This window comes from Aquarana catesbeiana, linkage group LG02 (genome assembly GCF_042186555.1).
Source record: "Aquarana catesbeiana isolate 2022-GZ linkage group LG02, ASM4218655v1, whole genome shotgun sequence".
Classification (NCBI taxonomy): Eukaryota; Metazoa; Chordata; class Amphibia; order Anura; family Ranidae; genus Aquarana; species Aquarana catesbeiana.
In genome coordinates, this window is record NC_133325.1 from 244309820 (window position 1) to 244330072 (window position 20253).

General features: G+C 45.0%; 1 protein-coding gene across 2 annotated transcripts in view; it reads right to left on the bottom strand.

Annotated features, from left to right (window-relative positions):
- OBI1 (ORC ubiquitin ligase 1) overlaps positions 1-19326 on the bottom strand; it is a 54322-nt gene extending 34996 nt beyond the window's left edge. Inside the window, exons 1-3 of one of the 2 annotated variants that reach the window (XM_073614353.1) lie at positions 19114-19316; positions 14367-14502; positions 111-202 (exon numbers count right to left, since the gene is read on the bottom strand). In XM_073614353.1, coding sequence (XP_073470454.1) covers positions 111-202; positions 14367-14502; positions 19114-19185 — 300 coding nt within the window. In that variant the 5' untranslated portion in view covers positions 19186-19316. Of the gene's footprint in view, positions 1-110; positions 203-14366; positions 14503-19113 lie in introns of both variants that reach the window. The other variant, XM_073614354.1, reaches the window with a different exon arrangement.
- Positions 19327-20253: the final 927 nt, after the last annotated feature.

The following is a 20253-nucleotide window of genomic DNA, read 5'->3' on the forward strand; positions in this document are numbered from 1 at the left end:
TCCCAAAGTAACTAAAACAGTAACATAACATTTCCACCAACAATTACATTGTAAATGCGGAATATGATACATGGATACAGCAATACAAAAACATCCACAAATGAGATTACCTCATACTCTTTTTGAAGAAGATCGAGTCTAGTTTTTCGGAGGTGTTTTCGCACTGAATGACTGAGCACACGTTCATTTTCACTTGTCCCTCCTACAAAAGAAAACATGTATAAGTGCAAAGAGCTAGATCTCAAAGGAGATGATAAAAGGGAAATTATAATGAATTTGGGATCAATTTATAAATTTTTTTTTGTTTAGAAGTTTTATTTGAAAACGCATTCCCAGGGCACTATAGGTTAGTTAAAGAGACGGCACAGCCTACCCCAATAACTTTTTTAACTTTGTGACTCCCTCTGTCCGACTGAAACCTCTCATAATAAGTACAAGTTATCTATTTCTAAATGCTTACGAAAATTGTACCTACAGGGCGTGGCTTTTTTAAGTTGATATTAGAGGCAGTTTTTTCTTCTTAAAAAAATAACAAGTATGTCATTAACAGTGGTATTGCACAGAGCAGCCCCGATCCTTCTCTTCTCAGGTCCCCCGCCGGCGCTCCTGGCCCCTCACTCTTGCTGAGTGCCCCCCACAACAAGTAGCTTGCTATAGGGGCACCCAAGCAGGCTTGCTCTCATGCTGTTGCTCTGTCTGTCCATTTGCATACAGAGTGTGGCTTGGCCCCACCCCCTCATTATTGGCTCACTGGTTGTGACTGACAGTAGCAGGAGCCAATGGCTCCGGTTGTTGTCTCAGCCAATGAGGAGAGAGAAGCGTGGGAGTGACGACCCTCTCATGCACAACACTGGATTGAGATCGGGCTCAGGTAAGTATTAGTGGTGGACGAGAAGACAGAATGAAGGTAAAAAAACCTTAGCCTTTACAAACACTAAGTAAAACCAAAGGCTCCTGCAGGACAGTCTAACAAAAAAAATAAAATAAAATAAAATGTACCATTCCTGACTAAGCCGAAACCTCTTTCATTTGTGTGGTAGGGTTTCAGAGGCAGCCCTGTCAACTCAGAAGTGGGAAGAGCTTGCTGTGGCCAGGTGCTGATTGACCAACTAGAGGCTTTTGAGTGAGTAGTGAAAATACTGACAATAATGGCCTCTGCATCTTCTCATCCCACTGAAGTGCATGCAGGCACAGCTTACATAGGAATGAATTGCAGTTACAGCATTGTTGCCATACCTTTACAAGAAGCAGCATCAAGTGGACTTCATTGGCAGGCTTGACTGATATTTATGGGACTTTGCAGGGGGACAAAAAGAAAACCAAGTATAGATGCACTATTATTTAGGTGCTGCAGCACATATATTTTGTAATGGGTCATAGTTCTACTTTAAAGCAGAGCTCCGGGCAAATTTTTTTTTTTTCCATGTCCTTGTTGCTGATCTCCTACCTTCACCAACTGTGTCACCCATGTTCTACTGAGCTCTGTAGTTCCTCTGCAATAGGCTGCAGAACTTACTGAAAACCGTTATTGCCTGCTGACAACCTGTTTGTAAGACTGCTGGCTGCTAGTCCTCCCGTAACTTCAGCCAGCGGTTTTACATGCCCCTTTGTAGTTCTCTGTAAAGCGAGCAGGGAGGAAGCAGAGATGTTGTGGGCGGAGGGGGTCTCATAGCCCCCTGATCTGTGCCGCCCATGGAGGAGGTGTCCTTCTCCTCCTCTGCTCCCTGACAGTCACCGCCCCCCCTCCACTCGGTTCCCACTGCACTGCTCCCCCCGTACCGCCCCTCTGCCTGCTATCTCGGTGCAGAGCGGGGATTATCAGAAATCACTAGTATGACACAGCAGGTATACAGATATTGTGGCTGATGTCCCACCTCCCGCCGGTATAGGAACAGTGCACTGACAATCAAAATACCGGCGGGACATCAGCGATTGGTGTTCTCACATACAATATCTGCCACAGTGGGAGATCCCCGCAGTGTCACACAAGTGATTTCTGATAATAATCCCCGCTCTACGCTGGTCTCATAGTGGTCCCTGACATGCGGCACTGGTGGTCCCTGACATGCAGCACTGGTGGCCCCTTATAAGCTGCACTGATGGACACGTTGCACTGGTTTGCATTTATATTAAATGCATTAAATTTATATTATATTAATATGCATTTATAAGGTTGTAACCTATCATATCATGTGTATGGCTTGCTGGCTGCAGAACGAGTTGTGTGATTTATGTTGAAGTGGGCGAGTTTCCATTTATATGTACAAGCCTAGTGTAACTCTCACATTCACTCCAATCCCAAGGATTCATGGGAAAAGTAGGCCGATTATAGTTTAGCGAGAGAAGAGGATATGATGCAATCACTGTTCCTCCTTGCCAGAATACAGGCTGCATTTTTTGAATCACAAAACTGACTTCCTGAAAATTCAATCATACATATCTCTTAAACGGTAAGAAATTTCACAAATGTGGTAACCGTTTAGGTGTGTGTGTGTGTGTGTGTGTGTGTGTGTGTGTGTGTGTGTGTGTGTGTGTGTGTGTGTGTGTGTGTGTGTACTAATGGGGGATTATTTGAAAATCCCGGAGTTCTGCTTTCACCTCCCTGGCGGTAATCCCGTGTGTGGCTCGGGGTTAAATTTCGGTACCATTAGGGGTAACCCCGAGCCACATTCGGGATCGCATTGCAGAATCCTGGTACAGCTTACTTACCTTGTCACCTGGAACTGGGATGTCCCCCCGATGTGTGTGCAGGATGTGTCCTCCACCCGATGCTCTGTGTTCTGGGCTCCCTGTGAGCGTCACAACACATTGGGGGTGGAGCCCGGCGGCAAATTCAAAAAGTACACAAAACATAACACATACAGTACACTGTAATCTTACAGATTACATTACTGTATCAAATCATTTCACATCCCTTTTGTCCCTAGTGCTTTGTCCAGTGCCCTGCATGCACTTTTATATTATATATACTGTTCTGTCTGGAAACTTGAGATTGTCCATGGCAACCAAAAAGGATCCCCTTACGTCAAAAGTGGGTTTAGACCAGCTAGAAAACAGCGATAGCAAATTGGAACTTGCAGAATTGAGTGATACTGAATCGTGAGGAAATTCTTTTTTATTATATTATTAGTTTTTATAATTATTTATAGTTATTTATTATATTTAATTTATGATTTCGTGTTTCAAACTTTATCATACCCGGGATGTCTACTAGCCTCTTGTTTGGACAGATTTAAGTGTGTTATTACTAAGAATTACAGGCCTACAATGTAAAAATGCCAAATTTCTATGCAAAACAATGTACTGCTTTCAAGCACAAAAATCTGACATAATCATACCACCAGGGAGGTTAAAGCAGAACTCCAGCCAAAAATATTATTATATGAATTAAAAGATAGACTAACAAAGCCATCTTTTTCTGCAGTACAGTATTCACTTTCAATCTAGAGATTTCCCTGGTAATACTTTTTCTTCTGCTAGATGTCCTCAGTCTGATGGACAGCATCATTCAACCCATTACTTCTGAGCCAAGCCATCATTGACCCCCCTCCTCCAGTCTGTGACTAAAAGAAAGTAAAAGGAGATGAAGTACAGTGATAAGCTCATCTCTCTGTCATGTTGTTTTGTCAGTGCATGAGCTGTTTGTGGCCCTGTACTGCAGGAGGCCGATACCAGGTTAAATATAGGTACTTAACCACTTCAATACAGGGCACTTATACACCTTCCTGCCCAGATCAATTTTCAGCTTTCAGCGCTGTCGCAGTTTGAATGACAATTGCGGTCATCCATCACTGTACCCAAACTAGATTTTTATCATTTTGTTGCCACAAATAGAGCTTTCTTTTGGTGGTATTTGATCACCTCTGCGGTTTTTATTTGCTAAACAAATAAAAAAAGACCGAAAATTTTGAAAAAAATAAAAAGTTTTGCTTTTGTTTGTTATAAAATTTTGTAAATAAGTAAGTTTTCTCTTTCACTGATGGGCACTGATAAGGCGGCACCAATGAGCGGGCACTGATATGCAGCACTGATGGGCACTGATAGGCGATACTGAAAGGCTGCAAAGATGGGTTCTTATGGGTGGCACTGATAGGCGGCACTGATGGGCACTGACATGAGGCACTGATGGGCATCCCTGGTGGCACTGGCAGTGGTAGGCATTGTGAGTGGGCACTGATTGGCAGTTGCCTGGGCATTGATTGGCAGCTGCCTGGGAACAAATTAGTATTTCCCTGGGGGTCTAGGGGGGGCATACCTAGTGGTCCAGTGTGGATGGGCATCCCGGTGGTCCTGGGCAGGATCCGAGGGGGGCTGTGCTGATAAACAATCAGCACAGACCCCCCCTGTCAGGAGAGCAGCCGATCGGCTCTCCTCTACTCGCGTCTGTCAGAAGCAAGTGAGGAAAAGCCGATCACCGGCTCTTCCTATTTACATCGTGATCAGCTGTGAATGGACACGGCTGATCACGTGGTAAAGAATCTCCGTCAGAGACTCTTTACCTAGATCGGTGTTGCGGGGTGTCAGACTGACACCCCGCAACAACGATCGCCGCGATGCACGCCCCCGGGGGGCGCGCAGCGACTTAATATCCTGATCACGTCATATGATGTCCGGTCAGGATATTGAAACCACTTTGCCGCCGTCATTCTGCTATATGGCAGGCGGCAAGTGGTTAAATATAGGCACGCATTACAAAAAAAATGTGTTAATGATTACAGGGCTGTGTTAATTTATGTTTTTAAAGTGGGACTAAATTGTATCTGAGCACCACAAACTGAAAATGCTAATTCATTATTAATTAATAACAAATTCACCAGACTCCTGGGATGTATGACATCATTCTGGTCTAGGCCAGTAACCAGGAAGCCACTGAAGAAATGTGAAAAATAGGATTTTTAAAACAGCTTACCTGTAAAATCCTTTTCTTGGAGTACATCATAGGACACAGAGCCTCAAGTAATTACTTGGTGGGTTATGGGCCTACCTTCAGGTGCTGACACTGGTATAACCAATGCAGGAAGTTGACTCCCCTATATAACCCCTCCTCCTTCCAGGAGTCCTCAGTTTTTGTAGCCAAGCAATATAATTAATATACTCTCACCCCATAAAACAGAGAGGCGGGAGCTCTGTGTCCTATGATGTACTCCAAGAAAAGGATTTTACAGGTAAGCGGTTTTAAAAATCCTATTTTCTTTATCGTACATCATAGGACACAGAGCCTCAAGTAATTACTTGGTGGGATGTCCCATAGCAATGCTACTTGAGGGGAGGGAGACACAACCCATAGGGCACCCCCAGACCTTGAGGAATTATACTGCTGCCTGTAGCACCCTGCGCGGTTTTTGTAACACTGACAAAACTAAATTCAAGTCTCAAGGGCTTAAGGGTGATTTAACTGGTGGATTAATCCGCATCACTCCTTGCATGAAACCCCGGACTAAAGAATGCGTAGCAAGTGGTCTTTGAAATAACATTGATAAGGCTGAGACTTGTAGAAAGGCAAGAATTCTGCCTTTAATATATCTCCGAGGGTGCCAACCCTTGGATTCACACCAGGAAACATAAGCTTTCCAGACTCTATAATATATAGCTCTAGAAGCTGGCTTCCTAGCATTAATTAAAGTAGAAATAACTGCCCTGGAAAGCCCACGTCTCTTCAGAATGTGGGTCTCAATAGCCAGGCCGTTAAATTTAGCATTCGTAAAGTAGGATGGAATATCGGCCCCTGTGAGAGCAGGTCTGGCCTTAGTGGAAGGGACCACAGATCCTCCACTGCCATCTCTACGACCTCTGCATACCATGACCTTCTGGGACATGCTGGTTCTGCCAGAATGACCAGTTTTCTTTCCAGCTTGATCCTGTAAAGAAGTTGAGGCAGTAACCGAATAGGGGGAAATACATAGATCAGTAAAAGCTAATCCCACAGTATCACCAACGCATCCGTTCTGCATGCGAATAGATCCTTTGTTGTGGACACAAAGTTGACTAACTTTATGTTGCACTGGATGCTAGAAGATCTACATTCGGAGTCCCCCATCCTTGACAAACAGCCCGAAACATGTCGGGGTGAATAGACCATTCCCCTGGGAATAATCTGCTGGCGGCACATGTAGTGCGCGTGCCAATCTCTATTCCCGGAATGAAGACTGCCGATGGGCACGGAATATTTCTTTCTGCCCAAGTTAGAATATGGTTCACTTCTCTCTGCACTGAGAGATTCTTGGTGCCCCTTTTGGTGATTGATATAGGCCACAGCCGTGGCATTGACGGATTGGATCCTGTCGGGACAATCCCTTAACCTGGAAGTCCAGGCTTTTAGAGCCAGAAGCACTGCCCGAATCTCTAGGATGTTGATGGGCAAGGCCCTTTCGGTTCTTGAATACTGTCCTTGGACAGTTGTCTTCTCTGTCATTACCACTTTCCAGATAAGTGGTCTGAAGGATTTACCCTTTAGGACATTCTTTAGTAACCACCAATTGAGGCTTTGGGACACCCTTGGGGACAGCTGCATTGGCAAGTCCAAAGCTTGGATCATTTTGTTCCAAGCAAATAGAATACTGTTTTGCAATAGTCTCGAATGGAACTGGGCAAAGGGAACTGCTTCGAATGAAGCCACCATCCTTTCTAACAACCTCATGCAAAGGCGAATGGAGGGAACTCCTTTTGACCTGACCATCCGCACCAACTTTTATTGGAGACCCAAATACTGCAGCCCTTTTTTAGAAATTTTAATGGAGACTTTACTAGGTTGAGAACGCAACCCAGACCTTTCCAGGTAACTGGTTGTAATGCGTACACCTTACTCCGAACAGCGATTGGTCTATTAGCAAATAGATCGTCTAGGTATGCCAAGACTGTTTAAGCCCTGTGCCCTTGACCTGGCTACAGGTGGGGCTAGCACTTTTGTGAACACTCGAGGTGCTGTAGCTAGCCCGAAGAGCAAGGCTATAAACTGAAATGCTGCTGTTCTACTTCGAACCGCAGAAACCTTTGGTGAGCGGGAAATATATGGACATGCAGATATGCATTCCTGATGCCGATAGGCGCCAGAAGTTTTCCTCCTTGCAGGATAGAAACTACTGACTTGATCGACTCCATAGAAAGGAGCAGATCTTCAGGAACTGATTTCGATTCTTTTAGATCTAGAATGGATCTGTTGAATTTCTGCGTGGCTCTTTACATGTACAGGAAACGCATGAAAAAGGCAGTGAAGGTTCCAAGGAACCTAAGAAAAAAACAGAACTATCAGCTGACTCTACTAGAGGTAGCTTGAAAGAGGCACAAATCATCTCTGTCAGAGGTTTGTACCAGCAATTTCTTAGATTGCGAAGCTGAAAAAAGTTCAACTCTAGTTGTCTCCTCTGCAGAGGAGTACTCGGTTTGCCTTTCTTCCCGATTACCTGAGGGAAATCCTTCACCCTCTACCCACTGTTCTCTTGATAAGGAATCTCAGGTGGCGGAGGGGGATCTAACACGCTTCCCATCCTTGGATAGCGGATGCGATTAAAGTCGCTAATTTTCCTTCTAGGCCCTGCAGGGCAAAGGAAAAACGCATTTTCAATCATGTATACAGGGGCTGAATATTTTCTCCTCTAATGCCGCGTACACACGGTCGGACTTTCTATCCTACTTGGTCCGGCACACTTTCCGACGGACTTTGTCCGCCAGGTGCGCCGGACTTTAAAACGGACGGACTTGCCCACACACGCCCGGACTTTCCGGCGGGCTAAGTCCGCCCGTCTTTCCGACGGACTTTCGCCGGAGTTCCGGCGGACTTTCAGAATGAACGGACTTGCCCACACATGGACAAGTCCGTTCATTTTGAACGTGACTCAGGTGCGACGGGACTAGAAAAGGATGTCAATCTTGCCGCTTTTATCGGCGAGATTGACACCTTGCGAGCCCCGTCGCGGGGCATACCAGGCCCTTAGGTCTGGTATGGATTATAAAGGGAACCCCCTACGCCGAAAAAACGGCGTGGGGTCCCCCCTAAAATCCATACCAGACCCCGATCCGAGCACGCAGCCTGGCCGGTCAGGAAAGGGGGTGGGGACGAGCGAGCGCCCCCCCCTCCTGAACCGTACCAGGCCACATGCCCTCAACATGGGGGGTGGGTGCTTTGGGGGAGGGGGGCCGCCCTGCGGGCCCCCCCCCACCCCAAAGCACCTTGTCCCCATGTTGATGAGGACAAGGGCCTCTTCCCGACAACCCTGGCCGTTGGTTGTCGGGGTCTGCGGGCGGGGGCTTATCGGAATCTGGGAGCCCCCTTTAATAAGGGGGCCCCCAGATCCCGGCCCCCCACCCTATGTGAATGAGTATGGGGTACATGGTACCCCTACCCATTCACCTAGGGAAAAAGTGTAAGTAATAAAACACACTACACAGGTTTTTAAAATATTTTATTAAACAGCTCGGGGGGGATCTTCCTCCGGCTTCGGGGGTCCCTCCGCTTCATCTTCTTCCGGCGTCCGGTTGGTTCTTCTCCGCTCTCTTCTCTCCAGTTCTTCGGCCGGCTCCTCTGCTGTCTTCAGGTAGCTCTCTTGCCAGCAGAGGTCCGGACTTCTTGTCTTCTTCTCTTCTCCAGATGTTGACACGACGCTCTCTCCGGCTGGACTGCTCTCCGAGGGCTGCGTTGTGACTTATATAGGCGGAGACCCCGCCCCCTTTTGATGTCACAGTCCCTGGGCATGCTGGGACTGTGACGTTTTAGGGGGCGTGGCCACTGGGTGATGTTGACCACGCCCCCTAAAACGTCACAGTCTCAGCATGCCCAGGGACTGTGACATCAAAAGGGGGCGGGGTGTCCGCCTATATAAGTCACAACGCAGCCCTCGGAGAGCAGTCCAGCCGGAGAGAGCGTCGTGTCAACATCTGGAGAAGAGAAGAAGACAAGAAGTCCGGACCTCTGCTGGCAAGAGAGCTACCTGAAGACAGCAGAGGAGCCGGCCGAAGAACTGGAGAGAAGAGAGCGGAGAAGAACCAACCGGACGCCGGGAGAAGATGAAGCGGAGGGACCCCCGAAGCCGGAAGAAGACCCCCGAAGCCGGAGGAAGATCCCCCCCCGGAGCTGTTTAATAAAATATTTTAAAAACCTGTGTAGTGTGTTTTATTACTTACACTTTTTCCCTAGGTGAATGGGTAGGGGTACCATGTACCCCATACTCATTCACATAGGGTGGGGGGCCGGGATCTGGGGGCCCCCTTATTAAAGGGGGCTCCCAGATTCCGATAAGCCCCCGCCCGCAGACCCCGACAACCAACGGCCAGGGTTGTCGGGAAGAGGCCCTTGTCCTCATCAACATGGGGACAAGGTGCTTTGGGGTGGGGGGGGCCCGCAGGGCGGCCCCCCTCCCCCAAAGCACCCACCCCCCATGTTGAGGGCATGTGGCCTGGTACGGTTCAGGAGGGGGGGGGGGCGCTTGCTCGTCCCCACCCCCTTTCCTGACCGGCCAGGCTGCGTGCTCGGATCGGGGTCTGGTATGGATTTTAGGGGGGACCCCACGCCGTTTTTTCGGCGTAGGGGGTTCCCTTTATAATCAATACCAGACCTAAGGGCCTGGTATGCCCCGCGCTCGCCGCAATAGGAAAATTTGTTTTTCCTATTGCAGCGAGCGCGAGATGCAATACCCTGCCCTCGTGTCGCACCTGGTCCGTCGGACCAGCATACACACGAGCGGGCTTTCCGTCGGACCAGCACACACACGAGCGGACTTTCCGCCCGAAACTGAGTCCGGCGGAAAGATTTAAAACTTTCTTCAAATCTAGGTCCGGCGGGCTTTTGGGAAAAAGTCCGCCGGCGCCCACACACGGGCGGATTGTCCGGCACACTCTGGTCCGCCGGACCAAGTATGCCGGAAAGTCCGACCGTGTGTACGCGGCATTAGGCTCAGTTTCCACTATTGCAACCCCAAAGTTGCGTGATTTTACCGTGACCTTTTGCCGCCGAGAATATGTCGGGGCACAATTTGATGCGACAGGAAACAATGCCTGTGTATTCTAGAGGTCTATGGACCTCAAGTCGCATCAAAGTGGTACCAAAGTAGTGCAGAGACTACCTTGAAGTCACACAGATCTGAACAGTACTTCTTGGAAATCATGCCCTAGAGTCTGACGGTGGAGGCCGTCACCGCTGCCTAGAGGCAGCTGCCCCTGCACAGGGGAAGTGACTTGTCCATGGTCACAAGGAGCCAATGTGAGGACGAGGTCCCACATCTTTCAGGAAGCCTCCCATGGCTACACTGGCCGTCAGAGTAGTTAACCTGTGAGGAGTGGCTCCTTCACTAGTGAACGCCGACATGTGGATCTGAACCCATGTCTGTCAGGAAGTCTCCCATGGCTGCACTGGTCGTCAGAGTACTTAACCTCTGAGCTGTTGTGGCTTCACTTTAAATAAAAGGACATTTATACCTTCTTTTGGACAAAAGAGCTTTACTGCTAGAAATCATTTGGATGTATTTCACCAAACCTTCCTCAATGAAAAGGGAAACTAGTCAGACACCCTTTTTTGCAAGATGCTTCGGCTGACCAACCCTTTTAACCACAGGGTCCTAAGCATGTGTTTTAGCACAAACGCAAGGCGAGACGCCTGGTGGATAGGGTCTTTTATGGCATCTATGGCAAAACATAGCGCCACTGGTAGGAGGATTTTAACCAAAAAAATGCAGACTCCTTATTTGTTGGATGCTTAAGCAAGTATGCATCTTTATTGATGCTGGAAATCGCAGCGTCTACTGCTGGTACTTTCCAACCTTTGTGAATGTTTCCTCCATGATAGAGAACTGAGAAACTCTTTGGAGGGAAAAAATGCTTATCCAGATGATCCCATTCAGCATAAATAAGCGCTGTAAAAAGTTTTTTTTTTTTAAACCAAAGAAGGGACCTGGGCTTTCAGCTTACTCTGTTAGGAGTAGTATAAAAAGTGGAATGAACCATCTCCGTAAGAGTTTGTACCATCAATCTGTCAGATTGTGAGGTTGCATAAGGTTCATCAACTGTCGTTTCTTCCACAGAGGAAAAATTTGGCTTGTTTTTCCCTGTGATCACCTGAGGATAACACCTCATCCTGTGCCCACTGTTCCCTCGGTAAAAGGGTGTTTGAGGTGGGGGAGGGGGATCTAGCATGCTTCCTATCCTCTTGGATGGAGAATGTGATTAAAGCCGCTAATCTTCCTTCTAAGCCCAACAGGGCAGAGGAGAATGCATCTTCAGTCACATACACAGGGGCTGAAGTGTGAGAAGCAGTTGCACCACCAATTGCTTCCAATGACTCACCCTGGCTTGCCATGTCAGGTATCTCCGGAGAGGATGGCAGTGTGGAGGCATGACTGGAGTTCCCAGCGCCTGGGGGTGGAATCCTTGGTACCTTTGTGGTACACTGGAAATCAAATGTGCTAAGCACAACAGCAGAGGCACTTTAACAAATTATGGTATTTGCTGAACAATGATTTTAGCAAAAGAAAACAATGTCACCATAAGGATCAACCTTTGATGCTGAGTACCATAATATTTCCTGTGCTGGAAATGCCTGTTTACACACCTTTACATGCCCAGCGCTCCTGTGTCTTAGTGTGACAGACTTCTGTCTTCAGCATATGAACGGAGAGCGTCTGTGTTAAGCCTCAGGTGAGAACCTGATTACACATAAGTGTCAGCTGTTACCGCACCTCTCCGGGAGGAGAGGGGAGGGGGAGGGGAATTTTTTTCAGCAGTGTTTGTTAGGTTCCTAGTTTTAAAGGAAGACTTCACGTTATACAAAAAAATGCAAATGGCTGGTTTTGTATGTTCAAAAACTACTGCTGTAACCCCTTTAGATCCCCCAGAAGAGGAACACCATCTGTTCAATTAAGAACTCCCCTCTGGCTGCAGGGACCACACCCGCTGCTATAGCCAGACACAGAGCTGCTGAAGGAGGCATCGTACTAGGCAAGTGTAATATACTCCCTCTAGAGGAGACATTTTAAGGCATACAGTTATACATTTTATATATGTATTTTTTGGAGAAAAGGGCATAGGTGGACTTTTTACAGTTCCTAGGCTTCTCCCCTTACCTTATCCTCACTGCAGGATACTGCTGATTTAACAGACAGATCCAACTTTCACCCATCACAGCGGGCAGCGCAGTTAAACCTTCATAGACTGGGGCCTTTTTTAATAGGGGTTCCGCTCCTTTGGACCTGTATAGCACCCCTCAGGAACAACTTTAGGTAATATGAAAACCCAAAAAGAGTCCTGGTTCCTAGGGTCCAGCTCTCAAAGAGAAGCTTACAGGCAAAACCACGTTCTTCAACGCGAGGCCCAGGTACCATCCTATGGCCTCAGTGGCGAGGATGGATCTGGTTGTGGAGGTTTTTTAAATCCAGCATGGATCCCTCCCTGGAGCTCCTCAGAGCACATCTTCCCTCGTGACCAACACTTTAGACACTGGCGAAAAAACTGAGGACTCCTGGAAGGAGGAGGGGTTATATAGGGGAGTCAACTTCCTGTATTGGTTATACCAGTGTCAACACCTGAAGGTAGGCCCATAACCCACCAAGTAATTACTTGAGGCTCTGCATCCTATGATGTACGATAAAGAAAATAGTTTATCACAAGTAAATAGAATAGACCTTCCTATCCATTAACTCAGTGGTCATCAACCCTGTCCTCAGGACCCACTAACAGGCCAGGTTTTATGTATTACATGGGGAGATGCAGACTAGAATACTGCAATCACTGAGCAGCAAATGATATCACCTGTGATGTATTTCAGTTATCTTGCAAACCTGGCCTGTTTAGTGGGCCCTGAGAACAGGGTTGATGACCACTGCATTAACTAATTCTAGCAACATAAGGATTAAAATAGCCTTCTTTCTGATGCTTTGCCAGGCTCTAACTGCAGCTGTCTTCAGTTGATATTTGTTTATCTGCCTTTAGTTTTGCCTACAGCAAGTGAAATGCATGCTCAATTGGGCTGAGATCAGGTGACTGACTCGGCCATTGCAGAATATTCCACTTCTTTTCCTTCAAAAGCTCCTGGGTTGTTTTTGCAGTGTATTTTGGATCATTGTCCATCTATACTGTGAAGTGCCGTCCAATCAACTTTGCTGCATTTGGCTGAATCTGGGCTGACAGTATATCTCTGAACACTACATTCATCACACACTACATAAATTCATCCAGCTGCTTCTGTCACATCATCAATAAACACCAATGACCCAGTGCCACTGGAAGCCATGCATGCTCATGCCATCACACTGCCTCCACCATGTTTTACAGATGACGTTGTGTGCTTTGGATCATAAGCTGTTCCAAGCCTTCTCCACACTTTTTTCGTCCTGTCATTCTGGTACAGATTAGTCTTAGTTTCATCCATCCAGAGAATGCTTTTCCAGAACTGGTCTGGCTTTTTTAGATTTTTTTTGGCAAAGTCTAATCTGACTTTTCTATTCTTCAGGCTTATGAATGGTTTGTACCATGTGGTGAACCCTCTGTATGTGCTATCGTGAAGTCTTCTCTTGATTGTAAACTTTGACAATGATACGCCCACCTCCTGGAGAGTGTCCTTCACTTGTCTGGATGTTGTGAATGGGTTTTTCTTTACCATAGAGAGGATCCTGCGATCATCCACCACTGTTGTCTTCCATGGACAACAAGGCCTTTTTATGTCACTGTGCTCACCGGTGCGTTCTTTCCTCAGAATCTCCCAAACTGTTGATTTGGCCACTCCTAATATTGCTGCCATCTCTATGATGAATTTGTTTTGTTTTTGAAGCCTTACAATGGCCTGTTTCACTTCCATGGACATCTCCTTTGAATGCATGATGTAGGTTCACAGCAATAGATTCCAAATGCAAATACCACACTTAGAATCAACTCCAGACTTTTTAGCTGCTTAATTGACGAAGAAATAACAACGGAGTAGCCCACGCCTGGCCATGATACAGCTTTTGATTCAATTGTCCAATTACTTTTGGTCCCTTGAAAAAAAAAAGGGGGGGGGGGGGCTATTCTTAAGAGTTGTAATTCCTAAACCCTTCCACCAATTTGGATGTACATACCCTCAAATTAAACCTAAGAGTGTGCACTTTCAGCCCATATCAATTATATAACTATAGCTTGAATTTTCTTTGGCAAATACCTGAAAAAAATATCTAAAATTGTGTCTGTGCCCAAATATATATGGACCTAACTGTATATAGAATATTTCATTTTCATTTGACTTACAAAGACATAAACATCAAATGTATTTTGTACATGTACAAGACCATTATATTCAATTAAAAAAAAAAAATAAAAAAAAGGGGGGTTTACAAAAGGTTTTGTCCTATTTTATCTTAAATTGCAACCATCCCAAATGACACTTAAAGAGAAAAAAAAAAAAAAAATACCTATGATGTCTTTGCAGGGATTCTCAGGTGTAATAGGGACTCTGCAGGCTGGGCATTGGTTGTTGTTTTTCAGCCACAGGTCAATGCAACTCGAACAGAAAACATGATGGTTGACGCAAATGACAGGTTGCCGTACCTGTAAAGAGGAGGAAAAAAGGCTTATATGTCTAGTAGTAGAGCTGGGCAACAACCAGAAGCAAGGGTACCAATTAATTTAAATAATTACAGTGACAGTCTTGTATTATTATTTATGAAAATATGCTACTCAGCTCCCTAGAATTACCTCCCTAATTGGACTGCAGACCTTATAAATGAATGTACATTTTCCCTAAATATATATATATATATTAAATGTGCAACACAAACCACTAGTGGGCTAGTATACATCAGAACTGAGGATTAAAACCCAACTCCAGCCAAATATTATATATATATATATATATATATATATATATATATATATATATATATATATATATTTGCCTGGAGTTGGGTTTTAATCCTCAGTAAAAGGAAGGAACAACAGGAAGCTTACGAATTGACCCCGTAGTACAAGGGTTGATTATTCATTTAGGTTTTGGCGGACCAATTCTCTGCTCTTCCACCCTATAGAATGACCCCCAATGATCCACCTGACTAATGTTCAGATATTATCAAGATGAAGATGCATTGATTCTGAGGGACAGTACACCACTGGGGTGTGGGAGAGCACCACCAGAGAAGAATCAGGTAAGTTAAAGTGCAAAAATGCACCCCTAAACTAGAAGTTAATGCCTGAGAGCTGGCGAAGCCTAACTGCAAAGGGATCATTTTAAAAGTTCCCCGAGTTGGGCTTTAACTTCCTATTGCCGTCTGTGTCAGATAGAACATGAAGTCTGGGTGAATCTCCCTACTTCCTATTTGATGGGTGTCAGACAGAACAGGAAGCGATGGTACATACCCAAAGTGGAAACACAGGTAGTAATAAAAACACATTTTCCAGTACAGTGTAAAAGATTTAGTTAATGTCAGGCTTTTGATACTGTTTGTGTACTCATAAGTGCGATTTCCCCTCCTCTCTGGTTCAGGTAATGGGTGTCAGACAAAACAGGAAATATCCTTCATGGGAACAACGACAGCCTGAAAGAAGTTCTTTCCCACTTTATCCAAAACCTAGGCTGCTTTTACATTGCTCTGTGGTTAAAACACATATGCGCCTTTTCTGCGCTGTATTACATTTTTAACGCAGATTTGCTGCATTTGCATTGCGTTTTTCCCCTGGACAAAAACGCAACGGACCAATGTGAAAAGTTCCATAGGATTTAAAGAGATGCATTTTTCTTCTTTTTTTAACTGAAAAACCGATCAGTGTGAATGGGCCCTAAAAAGAGTGTTGGCTGGAGTTAGTTTTTAACCACTTCCATATGGGGCCAATTCTGGCATTCCTCTGCTACATGTAAAAATCATAATTTTTTGGCTATAAAATTACTCAGAACCCCCAAACATTATATACGGTATATATTTTTTAGCAGAGACCCTAGGGGATAAAATGGCGATCATTGAAATTGTATATGTCACATGGTATTTGCGCAAACATTTTTCATACGCAATTTAAAAAACAAAAACCCACTGAAGTTAGCCCAATTTTTTGTATAATGTGAAAGAGGATGTTACGCGAGAAAATAGATACCCAACATGTCACACTTTAAAATCGTGCACACTCGTGGAATGGTGCCAAACTTCGGTAGTTAAAAATCTCCATAAGCGACGCTTTCAAATTTTTTTTACAGGTTACCAGTTTAGAATTACAGAGCAGGTCTAGCGTTAGAATTATTGCTCTCACTCTAATGTTTGCGGCAATACCGCACGTGTGGTTTGAACAAAGTTTACATATGCGGGTGCAACCTACGTATGCATTCGCTTCTGCATGGGGACAAAGCGCTAGAAATGTTTACATTTTTTTTTACACTTTCCCTTTACATTTTTTTTTTTCTGATCACTTTTAGGCTGGGTCCACACCAATGTGAATTCTCTGCATCCAATTCACAATAGCAGGAGATTTTGACCGTCTCTCTATGGAGCCGGTACACACATCTCTGCAGCGGGTCCGATGCGATTTGCACAAAATGATGTGCGTCTTGTACAAAATTCGGGCTGAAATCAGACCTGAAATGATGAACCAGGACACACTGGACCCCTGCTGGGAGTTGCATGCGGCTCATACGTGAATCCATAAATCCTATTATAAGGAATGTAAACATCCCTTGAAATGGAAATAGGACATGACAGGTCCTCTTTACACAGAGATCTGGGGTCTATAAGTCCCTCCCAGATCGCTTCTCTATGATGGAAAGCCCGAGATAAAAAAAAACCCAAAAAACTGTGTTTTTACAAACTTGACATCTGCCGGCGCCGGAACTGACGTCATGACGTCGCTTCTGGCCTCCGATGGTCATAGAGATGGCCAGGGACAATCTGGTCCATGGTCAGCTCTATGGTGAATTGCCGCCGGATCCATTTTCCAGCTCGCTGGGAGAAGCACTGAAGGGCAGCAGGGGGCCTCCCCTCCCACCACCTGTAAATGCAATCAAGCATCTAAACAGCCCTATGATGGCTTTTACTTTGTAGGGAATCACCTGCTGAAAAAAACAGTATCTGAATGATGCCTGCATCTGACAGCTGACAGCATCCACTCCTCCCCTCAAAATAAATAAATTTAGTAAAAATTTAAAATAAAAAAAAACTACTGACACAGTCCACACCTCTTCCGTGCCTATCAGTGCCCACCAGTGCAGCATATTAGTGCCCCCCCATCAGTGCCACTGTCACAGAACATAAAAAAAAAAAGTATTGATAATCTGTATCGGCGAGTACTTGGAAAAAAAGTATCGGTACTTGTACTCGGCCTTAAAAAAAAAAAAAAGTGGTATCGGTGCAACCTAATGTAGTACAATTATCAACATTTTTAATTAGGATGAGCAATATATGAAAATACTAGAGCTAAAACAACAAATCGATTAATCAACAACTAATCAATTATGAAAATAATTGACAACTATTTTCATAATCGATTAATCGGCCAGCTGATTAGTTGGCCTGCATACAGAATGCATTATTTACAGCTCAGTACACCATCCATCAGAGCTGCACAGTTAATCGTTAAAAAATCGTGATCTCGATTCACATTCCATGATCCTACATCCCACGATCTCTCCTGCAGAGTTTGCCGATTCTTTCATATAAACAAGTGGAGAGACTTATCTGCTCACTCAGCTGTCAAAAGAAAGCATCTGGGCAGTCTGCCAAGTCTTTAACTTGAAACATTGTAACTAAGCTTCCTTCTTAGATCAAAGGGATAGAACTTCTGTGTAAATAATCGGCAGTCTGCCAAGTTTTCAACAATGTGTAAATGCAGGAAGTTTAACCACTTAAAGTCTAAATCTTTTTCTAACGCTTCTTTCTTAAGTTAAAATCAATATTTTTTGCTAGAAAATTACTTGGAACCCCCAAACATTATATATATTTTAGTAGGGACCCTAGGGAATAAAATGGCAATTGCTGCAATATTTTATGTCACATTGTATTTGCCCAGCGGTCTTTCAAATGCAATTTTTTGGGAAAAAAATACACTTCAATGAATAAAAAAAAAAAAAAAAAAACGAAACAGTAAAGTTATCACAATTTTTGTTTTTTTTGTTTTAATGTGAAAGATGATGTTACGCCACGAGAATCGTGATCTATCTTCTAAGCAATCAGTTGAACTTGCACGATTTCAAACCCGCCTAAGTGAGCCTAATGCCTTGTACAAACGTTCCGAATATCGTACGACTGTTCTCGCTTAATAGTCGCAAGTAGAAATTAAACAGCTAAATAAAGTCACGAAAATTCTTGTACGACAGACAAAAAAAAAATCGGAAGTGATGTCATGTGTTGTAATGTATTTGTATTGTATTTTTGGACGACAACTATACTGACTAAACGAAAATCGTACGAGGAAAATTTTCGTGTATGTCTGATCGAATAATATCGGATGAACAGTCATGATCGGCTGTCGAAAGTAGTGTACACACGATCTGAATATCGTACGATCCTTCCTCGGACGACTGTTTTCGTACGATATTCGGATCGTGTGTACGGGCCATTAGAGAGGAGCTCAGGCGTTCGAACTCATCTCCAACCCAAACGCTTTAATCCCACTTTCCTGTACTCCCAGGTGATCTGGTTATTCCCAATAAATGTGTACAGATGGCGTTCAGCTCACCTGCTGTGTGGATACCTATGTGAAGAGGTTAAGGCTGCGTTCACACCCGCCCACAGGGTAAGACGCGTGCGGTGCGTACGTACGTAGTGTTGGGGCAGTGTGATACATTGTTCCAAAGCTTTGCACTGTTTATATTTACAATGTGTCACAAAACGACACTTCCATCACCTCTATGCACTGTATAACGCGATGCAGGGCGCTGTTCTGCGTAGAAACGCGCGCATTCTACATTCATATGTAACACACATGTATAGTGTGAACAGAGGAAACAATACACTGACCCAGCATGGAACAAAGCAGCTTCACATACATAGAATGAATGATTTTCTAACGTCCACCTCCTCACATTGGGGGCCATAACCACCCACCATTGTTATCTATCACTGACAGATCACAGGTGACAGTCTATTACTGGAAGTCACCTGTGTACAAGGATCGTCCACCATGACACCTCCATCAGGATCCCATTTATACAGGAGCCCGGCTTTCCCTACAGGAAGTCCTTACCTTGCCAAGACAGATGTGACAGCTGATCGGCAGGGTCAGAGATAGGGTAACATTCTGCACGTTGTGCTCCATTGTCCGGGATCACTACTACTACTCCACACAGCGATCCATCCTGACCAATCATAAGCTACGGATCCCTGTACAGACCAATCCCCGCCCTCTCTCCGTACACACAGCTCCCTGTTCCCGGGGAAGTTGGCGCCCTGCACACAGGAAGTGCCGGGGAGAGATGGGCGGCTCCATGTGTATAGAAACAGAAACAAAAACGTACACTGCACTGTACTGAGGTCCTTATCATTCTCTACACTTCTCACCTTTCCTATTACTAGGGGAAAATATTATCACTGAGGGAAGACAAACACATGAAATCTTTAATGTTTATCTGCGCAATCTGAAACCACTCAGTGATGATTACAATAGTGATATTGGTAAAATAATAAACTGCTGCAACTTCATGTGAGAAACACACCATCAATAGACTTAAGTAAAAATAAGCTGCGCTGAATTAAATAACATTTGATAATGTGACATGTGAACCATTAAAACATGCATATAAATCAAAAAACAAAGCCGTAAGCCCCCCTAAGTGTCCAATTTGCTCTTTTGTGTCTCTGAAGAAAGAATTTTCTTTAACACAAAATATCAGAGCAACAATCTATGTGCGATTCTTCAACAGATTCATCCACAGTGACATATGACCAAGACACCCAAGAAGAAGTGAGAGGGTAAGATAGGAAAGGTCCTCCACTTTTAAAATCACTGCCGCTTACCAGTAAGGATGAGCTCCGGCGTGTTTGCATGCTGCACGTGCATAGTTGCCAACAGTCCCGATTTTCCCGGGACAATCCTGATTTTGGGACCCTCATCCCGATTGGAGGCTGTCCCGAATCTGGATTTTCCATAAGGAAAATAGGTAATATTGTTTTTTTTATTTTTGGAGCAGCTGGCTCCAGCAAAATGGCGGCCGGCACCGCCGCTCGATCTTCCCCCTAGTGTTAAGTAAGTGGAGAGAGGAAGGGGGCTCGATCCGTGCAGCCAATGGGCTTATTTAGCTGCACGGCCCCTCCCCTCTCCACTGAAGCAGAAGCCACGGCGCCGCCATCGCGGTGTCTTGCCGAAAAGTTCCCCAGCCCCGTACTG